General features: G+C 41.5%; 1 protein-coding gene across 2 annotated transcripts in view; it reads left to right on the top strand.

Moving 5' to 3' along the window:
* svild (supervillin d) overlaps nt 1-19,354 on the top strand; it is a 49,157-nt gene that overhangs the window by 19,227 nt on the left and 10,576 nt on the right. Inside the window, exons 3-14 of one of the 2 annotated variants that reach the window (XM_085762312.1) lie at nt 566-600; nt 3,547-3,608; nt 6,145-6,242; nt 7,227-7,320; nt 8,511-9,079; nt 9,493-9,628; nt 16,231-16,378; nt 16,766-16,840; nt 16,971-17,057; nt 17,288-17,471; nt 17,911-18,083; nt 18,799-18,954. In XM_085762312.1, coding sequence (XP_085618438.1) covers nt 566-600; nt 3,547-3,608; nt 6,145-6,242; nt 7,227-7,320; nt 8,511-9,079; nt 9,493-9,628; nt 16,231-16,378; nt 16,766-16,840; nt 16,971-17,057; nt 17,288-17,471; nt 17,911-18,083; nt 18,799-18,954 — 1,817 coding nt within the window. Of the gene's footprint in view, nt 1-565; nt 601-3,546; nt 3,609-6,144; nt 6,243-7,226; nt 7,321-8,507; nt 9,080-9,492; nt 9,629-16,230; nt 16,379-16,765; nt 16,841-16,970; nt 17,058-17,287; nt 17,472-17,910; nt 18,084-18,798; nt 18,955-19,354 lie in introns of both variants that reach the window. The other variant, XM_085762311.1, reaches the window with a different exon arrangement.

Raw genomic sequence — 19,354 nt, 5'->3', positions numbered from 1 at the left:
AAAACATTAAAAAAAGGAATCTTCTTTATTTAGCCAGTATCAGTCACTTGATTGGTCTCAGTCTCATTTGGGCAGATGAGCTTGGGGCTATTCCCCGTCTTTAACGACCTTTGACCTCTTCCAGATGTCCACCACGAGTCTCTTTTGTGTTTAAGGCAGTCCTCTCCCCTCCTCTCCTGTTACATCATCACTACTGGCCCACAGGCAGCTGCTGTCCCCATCCATATTTAACGCCCATTACTTAGAGATGAATGGCCATCTCTAGATGCGACACAGGCAACGCTGTTCTGTCTGAGGACATGGGACTGGGAGAGTAAATGTTGTGGGGTGAATATCATACAAGGGAGAGTGAGTGTCTCTCCGTCTGTCTAGCCAATGTTGCATTTGTTTTGTTTATTTTCAAATGTGGTTTAAGTGTGCATTTTTGGATAATGCACGATTTAGACTTCATATACAAATTTTTCTGTCAAGCTTGTAATCATCGATTGTAACAGCTGCGTAATCCTGTCATCACCTCAGTATGTTAGCGTGACCTCATTTGTCTCTCTCCCTCTCTCTCCCGTAGGCTGCTGGAAACTGATGACACCGAGGAGCCAGAGGGTAAGATGAACCCTCCACTTTCACTGCACTCACATCCTATAGCGTTCCACAGACTTGCTCCGTCCTGTAACTCATTCAAGCCATCTCTATTACTCAGTGTTATAGGAACACTGAGCTCATTGCTGATGTCAGATCACCTACCTGGTTTATGCATGTTTTCTTTGTAATACTCTGCCACTGAGAAGGAGTGAAAGAAAAACAGATCCACTGATGTGTTTGGCTGTGTTTTATTGTCTAATTTAAAATTAATGTTGCGCCCCAGGCGATGGTTTTCTCTCTCAAAAAATGAGGGAGATAATGTTTGGCACGTGTCTGCAGAGTTTTTGTTCAAAGATCAGGTTGTAGGAGGCGTGCGCTCACACTCGTGTGTCTTTCTGTGCACATTTTTGACAATATGCAATTACACTGGGAGCGTGTTTCAGCCAGCTAGCATTATGAGCTAATTTTGGAGCCTGCTGCTATATAGAGAGAAGAAAATGGTTAAGTTCACACATGGGCCGCTGGCTGCTTTTCTGATTCATTCAGCCACCTGAGCCCACAGCCTGAGAGTCTGTCTATCTATCTATCTTTCGGTCCGTCTGTCTATCTGTCTGTCTGTTAGATTGCACAAGAAGAAAAAAAGATAGTGACAGAGCAGTGATAGGAATTCATGGTGGTGATAGCAAGGAACCTTTAGCAAATAGCAGCAAACAACAGGTATGTCAGTATTTCAGGACATAAGAAGCAGTGTTGTGTAACATTTTTTACTTGCACAACTATGCAAACAAACGTTTATGCCCTTTTAAGTCTGTCAGGAAGTCACGTTGACCAGGTCTAAATCATAATCAGCCTAATCAAAACAAGCGAAGGAACTAAAACTTGAGTCATAGGACTGACTGTCATATAGAAGCCATTGTGTTGGGTGTAAACCAGTTCTCTAATCTCTCTAATCTCACATTGTCATCGACTTTTTAATGACAGACCTGGTGTATCACAGATTCCCAGTCTCTTGATACAAGAACTTGGGATATTTGGGAACAGATTACAAAACAGTACTGAATACTGGAGATTTCCTTTGCTCCTGTGATTATCCATCAAACATGGTTTGTGGAATAACTGACTAAAAGAGAACAAAACCAACACTTGCACGGTGTATTTTATTCAGTTTGGCAGCGAAACAGACACAGAAAGGTGCAGAAAGAGAAACAAAGGACAGCCAATGTTCATCTGTAAAAGAAATATGTGCGTGACAGAGCGAGAGAGAGAGAGTGAGAGCATTGGCGGCCGCATTCACAGGACTGACGGAGCTTCCTGTCCAAGCTGGCAGAGGAGACGGCGCTCTGAGCCAGAACGCCTCTCATGGTCGCGTTGAGGGTTTCCCCCGACCCTCCTGCTATTAGCTATCTGACTGTTTCACACTGTGTCTGCACTCTGTACAAGTGCACTTTGTCACACAAGTATTCATTAAAACAGAGTGCATTCAGAGTGATTTCAGCTGCTCATCATGACCTCACCAGGAAGATACTACAAAGAAAGCCGATTTCTCCTCCATGACCGCTGTACTCAGTAGGTGACCATATGCAGACAGGTGCAGTTTCTTCATCTCAAGTGAATGCTCTTTTAGATTTCTCTATTGGAGGGTTAGAGTTGCTGCACTAACACAAATTGTGTCGATTGTACAGTTTGAACTTGACTTTTTTTCAGCATGTACAAATGTGCAGACTCTATTGGCTATTAAGAGGTCAAACACCCGTTCAGTAGGTTGTCAGCAGCTAAAGCTTAGCAGTCTTATGATGTGGATGAAAACACTTACCGAGGAGTCGGTGAACTTAAGTGGAGGGGGTTTTTCCATCTCTTGAGTTTCTCTTTTCTCTCTCACTTGGATGTTGGATGGACGATGATGTAAAATAGATTGGACCGGAGTCAGAACTGAAGGAGTACAGTCTGAGTGGAATCAGCAGTCTGCAGTGCTTAATGTTTCATCATCCCAACTAAATCATGCTAAGTTCTGGACAGCAGGGGAGCATGGAAACATAAATCACAACGAGAGTATTAGGTCTTAACTGAGCAGTTTTTTCCAGCGGAGCGGAGCGGGGTTTGTCAGAGACATGTCATTATTTGGATTTGTTTGTTCCTTTTGTTTTCTTTGGAGAGGGGGCCACTTTGGCTTGAAATGTTACATTGTCGAGGCAATAAAAACAGATTTAGAGTGGGAGAGTGGGGTCGAGTGTGCTGACTTAAGAAATTTGCGTTGTTTTGGAATACCATTAAATTTAATTGTTTCCTTTTGTTCGGATTAGAAGATTATTATATTCTCATGGCTGGTTTTGATTAGACGACACACATGAGGAATTATTATCTTTTCTCGCACACACAAGCACAGACACACGTAAATACACACAAGTAAATGTAAATGTAGTACTCTCGCATACAACACAGCCACACTATCACACTGTCAGTATTTGAATGCCACACTGATAGACTCACTGAATCCACTGGTGGCTTCTCAGTCTGGACCTGAGGCCGGTTCACATATTACACTTTAATTTCCTTTTCTGATCCAAAGACACCTTAGAAGCACGAGTGAAGCCAATCAGATTATATCCCGTCAGTTTTCCTGACTGTTTGAATTTTCAAGCTGTGAGGAAAATGTCCACTTGACCTGTGTGTGCGTGCGTGCGTGCGTGCGTGCGTGCGTGCGTGCGTGCGCATTGAATTGCCTGTTAAATTTACCTTTGTGTTCAATTTCTGCTCGATTGTGTTCTCTGTTTACAAAACGTTAGTGCCAGACCAGACAACGCATTATGTTGTGGATACCATACACACATAATCTGTCTTAAACCGTCATTTCAGCGATCATGTATGGCTCCACTGTGGATGAAATCCTCTGTCCTGGTTAAACAGACACCTTCTTGCTGCTGCCTTCATACTCACCCTTGTCTCTTTCTGTCTATGTGCTCTTTCCAGTTGATGAGACGCCTGAGCATTCATCCAAGAGGCCTGCTACATCCAAAATGTCTCTTTTTAAGGTACGGTATTTCAGGTTTATTTAAAGGGATATCTCTCTTTATCCAAATGTTTGGTATTGTATGATTTATTGCATTTAATTATGTGAAACATTTTGTTGTTTGTCAAGGCTCTTAATAAGGCAAAGTATGTACCAGCTGAACATTGAATCATAACTTATTTTTGATAGAGAATAAAGTTTAAATCATAAAAGGGTCAAAGTGCATTAACATAAATTGTCACAGAAGCACGTTTGACTGATTTACACCTGTCTCTCAGCCACTTGTTTTTGCAATCTCAGCACTGGAAAGCCTCACGTTTTTTTAATATAGATGTCATCCAGGATGACAGCACACAATCCAAACTTCATCCAAACTTCGAATCATCAATGTCTAAACTTATGAGTGATGTCACAGATGCTATATTCACATTTTATCACCAGTCTATGGTTAATTCTTTTCTTATCCCTTGTTGCTTCACTCAAAAGCCTTTCCAATGCAGCTGGTGTATGCTTCAACCCCCCTCTGGAAGTTTGCTCCATTAATAACAAATTGAGCTGTTCCATACAGCTCTGAGCTGTCCTGCACCTGGATGTAGGCTTGGCCAAAGTCATGACTTCCGCACACACACAGTCCATGGAGGTCTTAAAGCGGTGGTGGGAAAAAAAAAAGTCCAGAGAGCCAGGAGATGCACTTGGAAACAAAAACTGCATAATGTCCCCAAATCCTTCAGGGAGAGCTACATGTGCGCTTAAAAATGAGCAGGGGATCGGGCTTTCCCAGGCTGGTTAGGTTTCAGAAGTGGTTGAGTTTCATGATATTGGATGTAAATAGCTGTTCTAACTTGGCCTTCACAGACCAGGAGCAGTGCCAAGGTTGGCCAAGTGAACACAGATGGCAGCAAGTCACCCTGACCAGAAACCTGCTGGGAAAACAGACTCCCACAAAGAGGCTATCTCACAATCACACTGTATTTTTTTTTTGTCTTCTCTCTGTCTTTTGTTCTGTGCTACAGCTCTGTTATCATAAGGCCTTTCACTCAAAGGCCATCAGCGGTGACAGACACTCGATTGCTGTCTTCACTTTGGCCTTATCACTCATTTCTCCTCCACAGTCCTTGATGAAAGCCAATGAGACAGTGTCTCCAGTGGAGAGACCAAGTCGCAATGAGGTTATAGTGTCTGTGTCTGCTTTCCAGCATGGATGGAGGCAATAAATATGCACATGCCGACTTCTGGAGACAGATACAGCTCGCCTCATTTATATTTTGGATTTCTTGACTGAATTTCCAGAGTATATAAAAACTTGCTTTGCATAATGCAATACATTCATGCTGGGTGGAAAATGGGTTCTTTCTTTAAAATCTGTAAGCATTGGTTATTTTCTAAGAGGCCTCTAATTGTGAAGGCTTTGGTGTGTAATTTTGTGAAAAAACTAGCATTTGATTTCCGTTGCTTTCCTCACAGCAGGAGATCCACTTATCTTCAGCAGGTCACCCCAGGGCGCCAGCAAAGTGTTTACTGACAAAACTCTCATGCAGCTGCATGCTTCACACTGTATCCAGGTTTTAGAAAGTCTCTGACTACAAGTAGACCTAAACAGAATGGGTAGAAATAAAGTGACACATTCAAATATCAATCTATTTTGCGACTCCATCAGGTCCTTTTCACTCTCTTTATTCATCTTCTATTCAGGCAGTATCAAAAAGGACTATTTATTTCAAATGGATGCAGAGTATCCCTACAAAAACTTGTAATGTTTAAAAAAAAAAGTCTGAAATGTTCCATTTTCACTGTATCAAGTGTTTTGTATCTGATTGCAGGCAGTTAGATCTAAAATGTGTCTTTATAAACTCCTAGTTAATAATCACAGTGTCCATATTGATAACTAGTATTTTACAAGTGTTTAGTTAATAAAGGAGTGTAATTGCTACCACTTATGTTTGAAAAATAACAAAAAAAAATATGTTATGTCTAAAAGGAAATGAAAAAAGATGGTTGGAAATTATGTAATCAGTATGTGCCTGAACACTGTGCAATACTGACTAATGCAGCAACCCAACCACCAATCCATTCACAGTAGGTCCAAGCCACATTAATATCTAATATCTTGTAAAGGACCTATCAGAGGCTAATAACCCTACATTTTAAATTGTATCTAAACCTCTGATCTTAATATGGACAGTGAGGCAGACAGTTGACTCAGTGAAGCAATGTTGAGCCATAAAGATTAAAAAAAAAAGTGATAAAACAAACCAAAATGGTTCCCCTGGTGAGACTCTGCTTTGATGTCACTAGTGCAGAACCGGCAGTACAGATTTTTAGTTTGTACTGTTTTGACTCAGGTGAGTAGGTTAGTCATAGTCCAGTACAGTAAAACCCTCCTCCACAGTTCCACCCAGCACTGACCTCTGAGCGGGTGGAGAGGTGGAGCATTACTCATTCATGCACTTCCTTGTCCAGATTTGTTTCTTATAGCTGGTAGAGAACTTCAGCGGTTCACCATGTTCTTGTCCTCTATGTAAGTCCAGCTCTTCAGCGTCTTCTCTCTCTGCCTGTAGGATGTGGAGCAGACAGAGGATGGAGGCAGCGATCGTCACGCTGATGATGGAGTAAAGCGTCATCTAATGAGCAGTGACAGAGAGGAAGTGTCTACCAGGTCAGCAGAATCAAAATGACTTTCATTCCACTGTGGTCAGACCTTTTTTTTATCACATCAACTAAATTTAGATTTTTGGAGTCTGCTATTTCTTTAACAGTTGTGTAAGATTGACTGTAATACATAATATATACTGCGACATAGGCAGATATAACGCCTTGAAACTGGCTGACACACAAATAAACAGAGCAGGCAGGCTGACGGAGCACAGGGGTAATTACAGAGCAATTGAAAGGCTGTCCACTGATGTAAACGGCTGCAGAGATAAACCAGATAAACCTGCAGGACTTGCCTTGAATAACACACACATACAGTACACACACACTCAAACAGTCAAGGCTATGTGGTAGCCATGGAGATGCAAACCAGATTGAAGTTAATAGCTGAAGGAGCGAGAGCCAGACTGTACTTAGCACTGTAACCACTGGAGAAAAAAGTCTGGACTCTGCGTGTGTGTGTGTATGCGCTGTGTAGATAAGTTAAGATATAATTAAGTTGTTTCTTGTGCCTTTTTGTCCACATGGAGTTTAATCTCAGTTTCCTTCCAGTTCAGAAGTGATATCAGTGTATTTGATCTTTTCACCAATGCTCAGTTGCAGCACAAGTACAAACATTGACAAATATAAAAGAATCAAAGTTCATATTGAAAAATACACTACAAAAACAAAACTACCATATAACTAAATTGGTCAGAGGATGCAATTTATTCATTTATACTGGCCGAGTGCCTAGACTGATTACAAAGCACCACATCAGTGAGTGTTTATTGGTTTTGGCAACAGCTTTTGTCTTTAAGATCAAGGAACACAGTTTTTGCTCCATTTTTGGTGCAAAAGTTCAGAAAAAAAAGGTATTGATGAAACTTTGTTTCATTTTGAATGGAAACATGATGAATATAAATAGATGCTTTTCACAGTTTTCAATTAAACATTTCATTTAACATTTGTTTCTGCCATGTTTCTGTTTATTTCACTGATATTCCAGGCTTCACAAATATGAAGTAGGCAAGACAATGGAAGAGAGAGAGCCCACAGATGAGCGGCGTGAATGTGCTGCTGCTGCTGAGGAAGAAAAAAAGGTCAGTGTTTCTTGTAAAGGTATCTTGAAAAAAAGTCACATGGTTTTCATAAGTCAGTCGACTGGAATACAAAAAAAGTAATCTCTGTGGATTGTATTTGGAAAGATCATATTTTTAACCAGACCACTGTATGTGAGCTAATTCCACAGCTCTTACTCACCTTAGATTTGACTGTTTTGCTCAGATCTGGTTTACTTCACTTTTGTTTTTCTGGGCTGGATGTGTTATGTGATTGTAATCTTCGTCACTTATATACAGTTACAACACAAACAAACACATGACAAAGATGACATCATCCAAGTCTTATACTGACCCTCACAAGTCATGGACGTGCGTACACACACTCTGCTCTACGCACATGGTGTTTTTATTGAAGCTCACCACCTGGTTAGCATTGCACTTTTAACACCCAGCCGGCTTCAGTGTATTCTTATTCCTTCATCTCCTCTTAAATCAGCAGCCCCTCATGACCTTTGACCTGTCTGTGGGATGTCTGCTGTTGCTCCAGCTGCAGTTGTGCCATCTAACCAATATCATATTGCGCACACAAAAGAAAGGGGCTGTTTATATTCTTGTTCTTGGAAGCAATTTACTGTATTTTGAAACACGTAAAACAGTTAATTTATGGTAGCTGGGACTACAAAAGCCTTTGTCTCTCACAATTGCAACTTTACTTGGCATATGTTTTATATTAATGTGTGCATGTGTGTTTTTTGTTTTGTTTCCTTTGAAAAGCAAAAGCAACGTCCCAAACAATGGACAAATCCCTCACATTCTTGATTCGCTGTTTGTTTTTCTTTGATTCTCACTCCCTAAATCCTCCTCATGTATTTTGCTTATCTCCAACTTTGTGTCACTTTTAACCATGCTATTCACTCACTCTGCTATTTCACCCACTAACCCTCAACCTCTTGATAACAGTGTCAGTTCACAGAAAGCACAAACAGAAGAAATTTGAACAAGAGCATGTGCTTGTATACATGCTTGTATATTACAGTGTTTGAGAGTTTTAGACAAGCAATGAGAGAAGGGTTTTACTGTTTATGGGGAAACCACAGAGGAGCTGCTATTGCGAAATGTTGGTTCTGGTCAGTTAAAGTTACATGCTGTAATCAAGAACCATAGAGTACAAATATAATCCTTGCTACTAAAAAAACAAAACATTTTCTCTCTCTCTCTTTCTACAGCAGCCTTCCAGTCTTCTCTCTGACACCAAAAACAGAGAGCCCTCTCCCCCTCCCTCTCCCCCCTGCCAGCCTGCTTCGCTGCAGCGCCAAGACTCGGGGCCCCAGGGCATCAGGGGAATCCTAAAGAAAAGCCGCTCCACGAGTGTGGAGTCGGACCACAGCGAGGGCTCCACGCCTGAGTGCACGCCAGCCCGACAAAGCAGCGTCACCCTCAGCCACCCCGAGAGCCAACGAGAGACGGAGGAGGCAGATGAAGAGGAGCAGAAAGAAGAGGAGGAGGAGGAGGAGGAAGAGGAGGAGGAGGAGGAGGAGGGGGTGGAAATAGAGGAAGAGGTCTCTGAGGAAAACAGCAGAGAGGATGAGCCACTGACCGATGACGTCACGGACGGAGGGTGCTACAGCATCAACAGACAACAGAGCGGGGGCAGCAGCGACGGCAGCAGAGAGAGCTATGAGGAGATGAGAAGTCCCTCGCCCGACGACAGTCTGGAGCAGAACTCCAGCGTGTCTGAGGACGTTGAGGAGCTGGAGAGCAGTTTGGAAGGAAGTGTTGGATCACCACTCAAACAGAGGTCATTAGACGAACACAAAGACAGCAGGCACTGTTCAAATATAGTTCTTCTGTCCAAAGAAAAGTTAATAAAAGACATAAATCTCAAATATTTCAGAAAAGTGAAAGTGTGTGACAGGTTTTTACATGTAATAATTAATCAGTAGTTGTAGGATCCTAGCTAACAAACAAAGATAAACAATATTTATTATGATTACAAACCTTTGAATAAGCTCAGTGTAATAGCAGGCGATTACACTTTAAAAATCACAGTTTTCCTCAACGTACAATTTACCACAAACGTATGAATGGCTATCATACAATTTCTACACATGATTTGATATTCAGACTCAGTTAAGGTAGATTAGTTAGTACATTGTAATTCTGCCTTAAATATATAGGAAAATAACTAAAGTCTCTTTTTCCTTTTTTCAGACTGACAGAGTTCTCTAGTAAAGACGAAGAGAAGAAGGACAGACTGAAGAAGGCCAAGCCATCTGAACTGATCCAGACTCCGCTGGTTGATCGCTTCAGTCAGCTCCAAGGTGCTGAAAATGCTTGGAAGAAAAAGGTGAGTGAGTTTTTACTGAGCCTTTCTCTCTGTGCAGGAGGGTTAACATATGGGCCAGTTGGGATGAATAACAACTCTACAAGGCTTCTAAAAAGTAAAAAAGCAATTTTTGCTGCAACATCATTACGGCAACATCAACTATGTAATGAGCAAATCCTGCCATATGTTGAGGCTTCCCCTCAGCTTTGTGCGCAGGGAAAGAAAGATTTGGCCGTGAACACATTTCTTCCTCTGCTGAATCAGCTTATTTCCCCCGTGGTGGCTGCCAAGAGGGTGTGAGGTTAGGAGGGCTTTGGGAGGTGGGTGCAGCAGATTTGGGAGTGGTGATGCCAAAGCCAGAGATCCAGGGCTTAGCGAGCCTCCCAGAGAGAAAGAGAGACACGCCCCCTTCCCCTTGTAAAAATAAAACCCTACACCATGACAAACACCTGCAAACCTTCCAAGCTAATGCCTGCTTCCTTAGCCGGGTTTCACACTTCTCTTTTCTCTCCTCAAAGTTACAAAAACAATTCCCTCCATCAGAAAGCTTTGTGGACTTTAACTGTCTCTTAAATGTACAGGTAATACAGTTTTGCAAAGCTCAACGCAGAGGGTTCAGTACAGTACAGACACAAGCAAAGGCAACTGGCATTTTAAAGTGCATGCAGGTTTCTACATGCTCTTCTATATAAAAAGACCACCCTCTCTGTCTACCTAAGTGCACAAAGAGCATTACACTACATGTTACCAGCACATGGATACTGTGCAACTAAAGAGTGATGCTACAGCAGAAGAAAAAGCCCTGCGTGAGCCACAGTCAGTTTGACACTAAGGTTGAAGTGATGTCATGTTTATTTGTGTGAAGCATCTCTTGGCCTGATGTTTGTGGACCAGTGATCCTCTTGGGGGATTTCTGGTTTGGGCTCATCCTTCATCCAAAGATGACCTAACCTTAGAATAAATTCACTCTTAGTCTGGAAAAAGCCTTTTTATGAGTAAGTACAGACAGCCAAAAATGTGGACAAATCCCCAGTCAACTAAATACTTAAAAGTGATGTCATTTTACATTTGGTCCGTCTTCCTTGCGATAAATCAACACAAGCTCCGTAGAATTTAGTGTAATTCCATTAATGGCACCAAAACTGCATCCTCAACACTCCCGCATGAATGGGAACCATACTGGGGTCCAAAAAGTCTGCGGATTTCTCCCTTTAATTCAACCTGAGGTTATTGGTCGTGAACTGATCTGGAACCTGCTGTTTACTGTGGCTGCTACTGTAGAGCTCTGCGAAACTGACTCACATCAGAGATGTAGATGATGCATGGTTTGGCTAAATAATTGGCACCGATGCCACGTCTGCATTAGCTTTAGGGCATTTACTTACAGAGGACTTTTCTTGTAACATTTCCCCCTTGAAGAAAAAGGCAGTTGGTTTTCATGTTGAGGCATGTCGATTTATCTCAGGCGCTGCCAAGCTGGAGCAGATGTTGTTGCTCTTTTGGTTGATATGTGGGAGACCAGGGAATGTAACATGCATGGTACACACCATGGTCATCTCCAACCAGCTCCAGATGTTTCCTGTTAGGCCAGCTAAGCTGTTCTGTTCGCCATGCTTGTGTTGTAAAATGAGGCCTTGTTGTAAATGTAATTTAAAGAGGGTCTGTCGTGTTGTGGATAATGATCGTTCATCATAAGTTACATTGACTCTATGTAGCATTTAATCAGTTAATGATGAAGAGCATCAAACCTTGTCAATATAAATTCAGCTTTGGCACCAATTCAGTTGTAATTTTTTTTAACATGCCTTTTACTCTTACTTTAATCCATACAGGCATTGATAAAATATTTGAAAGTTGCCATTTTTCTTTTAAATCCTCCAGGATTTGTTGAAAGTCTATGTTTTGTTTTCCAGCAATGACTCACTTAAAGACCAGTCTGACGTCTCTCCACAAGTCAAAAACACTGACACTGCAGCTACCCCCACACAAACTTCTCTCCATAAAGACCCAGTTGGAAATATTGTCCCTGGAGTGTTGATTCCCAGAAAACGGGTTAGAGATAATCAACTAAAGATGAGCAGATTAGCTCCAATACACAAAGAGTTTGTTGAAATTGGCTTTCTAAATAGGCATGATCCATGGAAGGCTAATACACTCGTGGGAACAAAGTGTTTGCCATTAATTCCACCTATGGGGTGAGACGTTTTCATTTGAGCTCATGGAGCTGCTTTCATACCATCATAAACCAGAACGATTCACATCATCTCAGTTTATGCCATTTGATTTCTCCTCATGCGTTCTTATAAACAGTCTGTTTCCCTTTTCCTTTCACCCCCATTCTCCCAAACATTATGCCAGACTTTAAATGACCCGTGTCTGTTCTTCGGTCCGTGCTGAAACCTGCTCACTCCAGCTGCTGTGGCCTACTGTTGCCCTGCCATGCTTCTTCTCCTCCGTTCTCCGCTGATAATTTTCCTTTCCTTTCCTCTTCTCTTCCTACCGTTCCTCTTCCCTTTTTTTACCCCTCTTTCCAGTTTCCTCTGTCCTCACCTCTGGAATCTAGCCCTTTTCTTGACTTTGACACCTGCCTGTCAGCCTTTCTCTGTCCCTTCAGGTAAGCTGCACTCTGCATGGACTTAATGGGTTAATATTTTGCCCCTCTCTCTCTCTCTACCTGTGCTCTGGACAATCTCTCACCCTCTGAGGATTACCACAGAAAAATCAAAGCTGTCGACACACTTTATGCTGCTACATGAATGCGGTTTGCTGACCCTCAGTTGCTCGATATCTGTGTCAGCGGTTTGGCTGGAGTGCTGTCTGCACCATACAGTAAGGCAGGGCTGAGAAAAATAGTTTCCTGTGGGGGCTTGAGGCCCTTTCCTCTCCCCTCTCTCTGGGGTCCTGTCAGGCCAAGGTATTTCCCTTCTCTGATTGACTCCAGAGATGGGCTGCTTGCTGGAGGGGCTGTGTCAGTGTGTGAGAATTCTTCAGGCCTCCGTTAGATGACAGATATTGTGGTTTGTGTTGGAGCATGACTCTGAGTATTACACTAAGAGATTGTAGTCTACAAGCAACATGAAGTGCTCTTTTTGAATATTATTAGTTCAAAAGTTACAAGAGCAGGATTTCCTCAGTGCAAATGTGTGCGGATCAAATTGTCTGTCAATGCGAATAACATTAAAACCTTGCGTATGCACCATAGACTGTAAAAAATATGGACATAGCATCCGTGACGTCATCCATTGGTTTTGGGGAGTCATTTTTGTGACTCAAATATGGCGGCCTGAACAGCGCCATGTTGGATTGGCCGGCCGAGAACCCGCCCACTGGCCTCGAAGCAGCTGTCTACGGACCGCTCCGGACCTGTCACTCAACGTTTCTGCGCCCTAATTGGCCAGAATTTTAACCTAATAACAGTAAAACGGTAGAGTTAAAAAAAAATTCACTCCCCTCAGAGTGTGTGCGGGGGTAGAAACTATCGATTGTTACTTTACTGTGTAAAGTTCCAAAAACAAAAAAGAAGAGAACAGCTGAGAGTATCTTTACCTGCCAAGATAGTAATTCATGGTTACAAAACAAAATACAACAAGAGGACAAAAAACAAACAAACAAACAAAAATAAAATAAAATAAAAAGAATTAAACCTAATAATAGTAAAACGGTAGAGTTAAAAAAAAATTCACCCCCCTCAGAGTGTGTGCGGGGGTAGAAACTATCGATTGAGACAAAAAAACGTTCTGACACCAGGCTTTGATCATGTTTATTGAGGATGTAAAGTCGTCAATTTTAACATGGGGGTCTATGGAGAATGCTGCTTTCTGACACCAGCCCCCAGCTTCACGTCTCAGACCGACAACTGCCCCCTTGGTATGCACTCATGTTACATTCAAGACTTGCATGTGCAGAAACGTCTCTGTACGTCAGATGTGTCACATTCTCTCATGTTTTGAAATCAGCAAGAGTTCACTTTGATGTTGTTTAGCCACAGTGTGTTGTCTCTATGTGCATGCCAGTGTGATTAAACGCACTTCTTTGAACTTTCTTTACATGTCAGGCTAATATTTGACCACATCAGGCAACATGTTTGACATTAGAGAGAGAGAGAGAAAAAAAAAGTCTGTTACCACTTGTACGTTTGCCATTGTATGAGCAAGGGAGAGACGGATGAGGAAAGAGAGAGAGAGAGGGACTTTGGTGTGTTTGAGTGGAAATAATTTGAAAGAAACTGGTGTTTTTCCATTCATTCACGGCGCAGCTGTTTGTTTATTTAAGCTTGTTAATTCAGGACAAACAGAAAGGACTCCTCAGACCTGTTGTTTAAATTTGACTCTCCACAGGAAGGTGGTTTTATGGCTGTGAGGTTTCAAACTGTAAGTGACTGAGCAGGGATAGAGTGTCTTGCTCAGAAACAGTTCCCCCAGTAAATATATCGGTGTGAAGAAGAAGGACTGTTCTGTACATTAAACTTTTGACCCTCCAGTCCCTGAGTCTCTGCAACCTCAGGGTTATCTCACTGTCTATCACTCACTGCTCTGACCTCTTTGATTCAGATCTGCATGAGGGAAGTTTTCTTTGGAATTCTGAGTCATTGTTAGTGCTGTGGTGAGCAATATAGTTGATCCACGGAATTACTGTTTGTTTTATTCAATATGGATAAGGAGGTAGTTACAAGGAATTAGCAATTGGAAGTTAGTATGGTAGGTAGACAACAGGTCAAATAAATGGATTTGTCTATGGTCAGAAAATAAATCAATTTGTATAGCATCATTACAAATGTGAGAGTCTGGTGTTTTCTGTGATAAATACTTGATAAATTTGAATAGCTTTGGGATTTGAGCTGTTGGCCAAATAAAACATACAGATTGGAAATGTCACCCTCATTTTTCAACTCTGGCATTTCAAAAGCATTTATTGGGGAAAAGGAGACGGCTTTATCAATAAAGATATTACTATTAGTTCTAAATCATGGTCTCCTGAAAGCTTGCATCATGGGTAATTAGTATGAGTCAGTGTGGGTGAGAGGCAGAGCAGGACCTGCACAGGTCAGGTGACTAATAACGGAGCTGTAGTCGTGATGCTCATTAGATATTCACACGTCAACGTTACAGTATTGGTTTTATTAGTTTGTCGCTGCTGTTAAACAACTCGTCTTGAAACTTTGATGTCAGAGTATATTTTTAACAAGCTGCAGAATGTTTAATAAAAGTACAACACCACTAATTTATTTGCTTGCTCTAAAAACAACAGCAGCCAAAGAACTTGAGTCATCTGTAGCTGATTAAGGCTAATTCTGCGACTTGGCAAAACGTGGCTATTAAGACTCCTACCTGTTGTCTGGTTGATATGGTCTTTCCATGCCAGTGTCTGTACTATTAAGACTCAATAAGGAAGAACCCTGCAGGTATCTTGTTTATTACCATGCAAGCATCAATAAAGGCCTTGGGTTAAGTATAAAAAGAAACAGTTTACGCCATGTAATTGTACATTTACATCTCAAATTATTCAGTCTATATCATTGACATATGTTTTATTTCCAAATGAGAGGATAGACTACTTATTTAGCTTCCTGCTCTAATGCCACGCTGACATCAGTCTGGCTGCAGTTCACCACTTTAGCCCAACATCTTTTTCTCTTTAAAGCTGCTGACATCTGTGAATGTTTAAGTTGACTCTTCAGAGCATACAGCAGAGATGATGTTATAGTATGACAGTCAGCAGATCACTCACAGGCCATCTCTCATCCACAAAGCGCATTCCTCTGTGACCGTAACAAGCTATTCGGTTTCGGGAATCCCAATCATTTGTTTGCCATTTACTTTAATTTCATCCAGCGCAAACTGTCCTGCTGTTGCCCTCTCATGAGTAAATGTTGGATGTAATACAGCACAAGAACAAAAATTGGTTTAGCTTCTGCCTGCAGCTGTTCAACAATTGTCCTGTGCATCATACTGTTTGTCAGCTTGGAATTCATTTACTGTGTTTCTCCTGTGTAATCATCCCGCAGAGCTGGGGTCGTCCTTTTGCGAGACTAAGCTGCGTATAAGCCACTGCAGAAAGGAAGTCGCCTCTCATGCTACATTACATGTAGTGAATTGCTCATTATTAGTGAAGGAATAAGGCTTGGCAGCCAGTAAAAACCCAGGCAGGGCCATAAAACGCTTCAAATATTTAGGAGTGGAATATCATTAATTACTGTAACACAGCTCCTGGGGTCCAGTGGGACCAGGAGGCCCAGTAAACCCCTGCTAATTCATTTTTAATGGTGGAGTTCAGGTGCAAAAATGGCAGCAGGAGTAAATCACGTCAGGAAAGCTGTGCTGAGTAGTGGGTGATGGATGGCGCTGTTATAGAAACAGGGGTTTTGGTATTTTATTGGAAGGACTTTTTTGCTTTAGAAATAAAGTTTGAATGACACGGTAAAAACCTCTGTGGAAGAAGTTGTTTTTGGAAGAAGACACACTCCTCTAGGAAGAATTAAAAGTCATCTCACTGTTATATTCATCTTTGCCTGTGTGTGTGTGTGTCTCCTTTCATCCATACTCACAGTTAGGCCTACATCGCTGTGTCTGTTCTTGTTCACAGTAGACAGTGCTGTATCTGAAACTGCTTTATATTTCCAACAGAAGTCCAACGTAGACGTGGAACCCAAGATGTCGCTGGTAGAGAGGATGAAGATCCTCAAGGAGAAGGAGGAGCAGTGGAAGAGCAGAGGCAAAGGAGCAGCCAACGACTCCAACCAGTTCACTGTGGCTGGACGAATGGCCAAGAGAGGTGTGTTCACAAGACCGTCCAGGCAGTTGGATACTGACACATGACCATGATTCCTTTTTGAGCGGCAATAAGTAGTCAACCTTATTGATTAGCTGATCAATTGAGAATTATTTGCTGATAATTTCAGTTATTTATTGGAAGCAGTGACATTCATTTTGTTTTCAGTTATCCATTTATTTCCTCTAATGTGAGAATCTGCTGCTTTTCTTTTTCACACTTAATACTAAACTGAATATCTGCACTCTTGACATTACACTTGAATTATGCACACTTTTAGACAAAATAAGCAATTTGTTAATATTGTCACTAAAAAGATCATAATACTATTGATTTGTCGATTTAATGATCATCAGTTGCAGCTCTTATTCTTCTCTTGTGTTCCTCCAGGTCTTGTGTCAGAGACAGAGTCACCACTCAGCTCCCTGAAGAAGTCTATTGCCACACCTGTGAAGCCACATGAAGGTAAGGTCCATTAGATCTTTTTGTTGACTTGAAAATGTGCCTTTTTAAAAATGATAGTGACAAAAATGAATGTATGAATGAATGTACTGAGCCACAGTTGATCAGACTTCTGTTTGTTTGTGATGGACAGAAATCTCCAGTAGAACTGCTGTCAAAGTGGAAGGAGATAAAAGGCTCGACAAGCTGGAGTCCTTCTTGGACAAGCTCCACAATAAAGGTACAGCCCCCGTTTGTTATTGTTAATTACACATTGTGTTATCAAGCATCTATTGTGCATGTCTCTTTTACTACCACATAGCCACAGTGTCGCCACAGATCTCAATCATTACAGACCTTGTCCCGACACTATTCACTGAAAGCACAACTTGATTTGTTTTTGCGAAAGTTCTGTTTTAACACTTCCTGTTCTGTCTCCTCTGTTTCCTTGTGATGTGATGGGCGGGTCAGGTGTGAGTAAAAGCAAGACTTCCACCATCGAGGTGACGGCAGAGACGGAGAAAGAAGTGATGACCCTAGATGATGAGGAGACTTTCGGCAGCTTTTACAAACCGGTCTCGCCCTCAGCTCTGCTGGACTCCAGTGTGATCCTCACTGAGGAGGACCTCAGCCAGATTCAGGCCAATACACCAAAGTTAGTTCATAATAATCATCAATTAGTTAGTGGTATCTATCCCTACTCTTACGAACATTTTCTGTACCTTCTCGACAGAAAGGTTCAGTTTACCTAATGATTTGCCATCAGTCCTGTCTTTATTTGTTTATTTGTTTATTAAGATCCCCATTAGCTGCAGCAACGCCACAGCTATTCTTCCTGGGGTCCAACAGTATCAAATATACAGTTGAAAACACAAAACAAAAACATTATAAAAATTTAAAACAAAAAAAACAAGTGAGCGATATGCTTAACCTAACAAAACAAAAACAGAATAAGTGTTGTCTTCCTTAACAGTGTTGCTACAACATTTTAACTAGTATCCTACCCATTACTCGAACTTCTTTGAGAATGTTAGTCAATTTCAGGTCTGAAAGTGCCTCTCTTAATTTCCACTGTTTTGTGTCTGAATCTTTAGGCTCACCTCAGCCGTAGCAGAACACAAGCGTGCAGTGCGACCAGCCCGGAGGAATCAGGGCTCCAGGAACCCTCTGCGGGCTCTGGCTGCCCGGAACGACGTCCGGCAGGTCTACACCGAACAGAGGCTTAACGTAGCCACATTGGAAACCAAGAGGATCCAAGTGGAGAGGAGTAAGTCTGCTCAAACTTACCTACTGTGCCGCTGCTAAGGTTCTTACCCTAGTTAAACTTAAGAGTCTTAGAGGGATCAACAACTCAAAAGGCTCAACAAAACTTAAATCTACAAAAAACATCAAAAGAACAACGAGCAAGAGATTTGGTTGGACCTGTATAATTGTTCTGAATACAAGAATGCAGTTTCACTGTGAACGCAGGTTGAAGTTGTTGTCACATGAATATGTGGCCAAACAAATCAGTTTTCTCCTGTAGAAATCAGGTTTGGGAAACTGCATTTCTCAAACCAGCTACCTGATTACAGAAAGAGAGTTTCTCATTGACACAATGTTTAAGAAATCAGATTGCTGTAGAAAGTAACCCAGTAAACACACAGTAAACACAAAAAAATTGCTCCCTCTTAATCATATTCCTTATTTGTCTGCTGCTTGTTTATTCTCCATATTCACTTCCTCTCTATAAATATTCTTTAGACTGGACTGACCTCAGAGACCTTTTCACACTTTATGCAAGAGGAAGCAACAAAGCAATACATGTGCTGTCAAGCGCAACTCGCATAAAAGAAGAAATAAGAAAAGATATCCTGTCTTTTATAATCTATGCTGAAGCTCTGTGCTTTTTGCTGATGGTAGATTAAAACATGACATTACATTAGTTCAACCTTTACCAACAAGTAGATGATAATTGTGTCACTTTTTGCTCTCCCACCCAGTGGCAAAACACTCCAACTTGGCCGACGTGGCCTTGGCAGGGCTCGCCAGCAAGGAGAACTTCCGCAAGGTCAGCCTGCGCAGTGTCAAGTCCACCGATGTCGTCACCAACAACAGCGCTCTGCCGTTCAACAAGCTCATGCTCATTCGCATCAAAGGTCAGAAACACAAGAGAATGTTGAATGTTGCTCTGTACACTGATTCCTCCATAAGCATTTATTATAAACAATGACAGAACACGTGCACATAACACTGCTGCTCATAAGAAACTCTCAGATGTGTGTCTTGTTTCTTAGGAATAAATAAAATATATACTGTTATAGAATTATGTATTGGATAAACACTAAACACTATTTGCCCCTGCCTTTTTTTATTTTTATTTTTTCAACTTTTTATTGGTTTCCATCAGAAAACATAAAAACAAGACAATAGCAGAAAGGGCTCAACAGCAACAAGGCAAAAAAGGGAAAATATATATGTATATAAATAAAAATAAATAAATACAAAACAAACACAAGACAAGAAGAAAAAAAAAGAGAGAGAAAAAGAAAAGAAGAA

Source organism: Trachurus japonicus, chromosome 19, assembly GCF_045865225.1.
Source record: "Trachurus japonicus isolate A0001 chromosome 19, Traja_1.0".
Taxonomy (NCBI): domain Eukaryota; kingdom Metazoa; phylum Chordata; class Actinopteri; order Carangiformes; family Carangidae; genus Trachurus; species Trachurus japonicus.
Note: the sequence above shows the minus strand (reverse complement) of the source record. Positions and strands in the feature narration are given on the sequence as shown.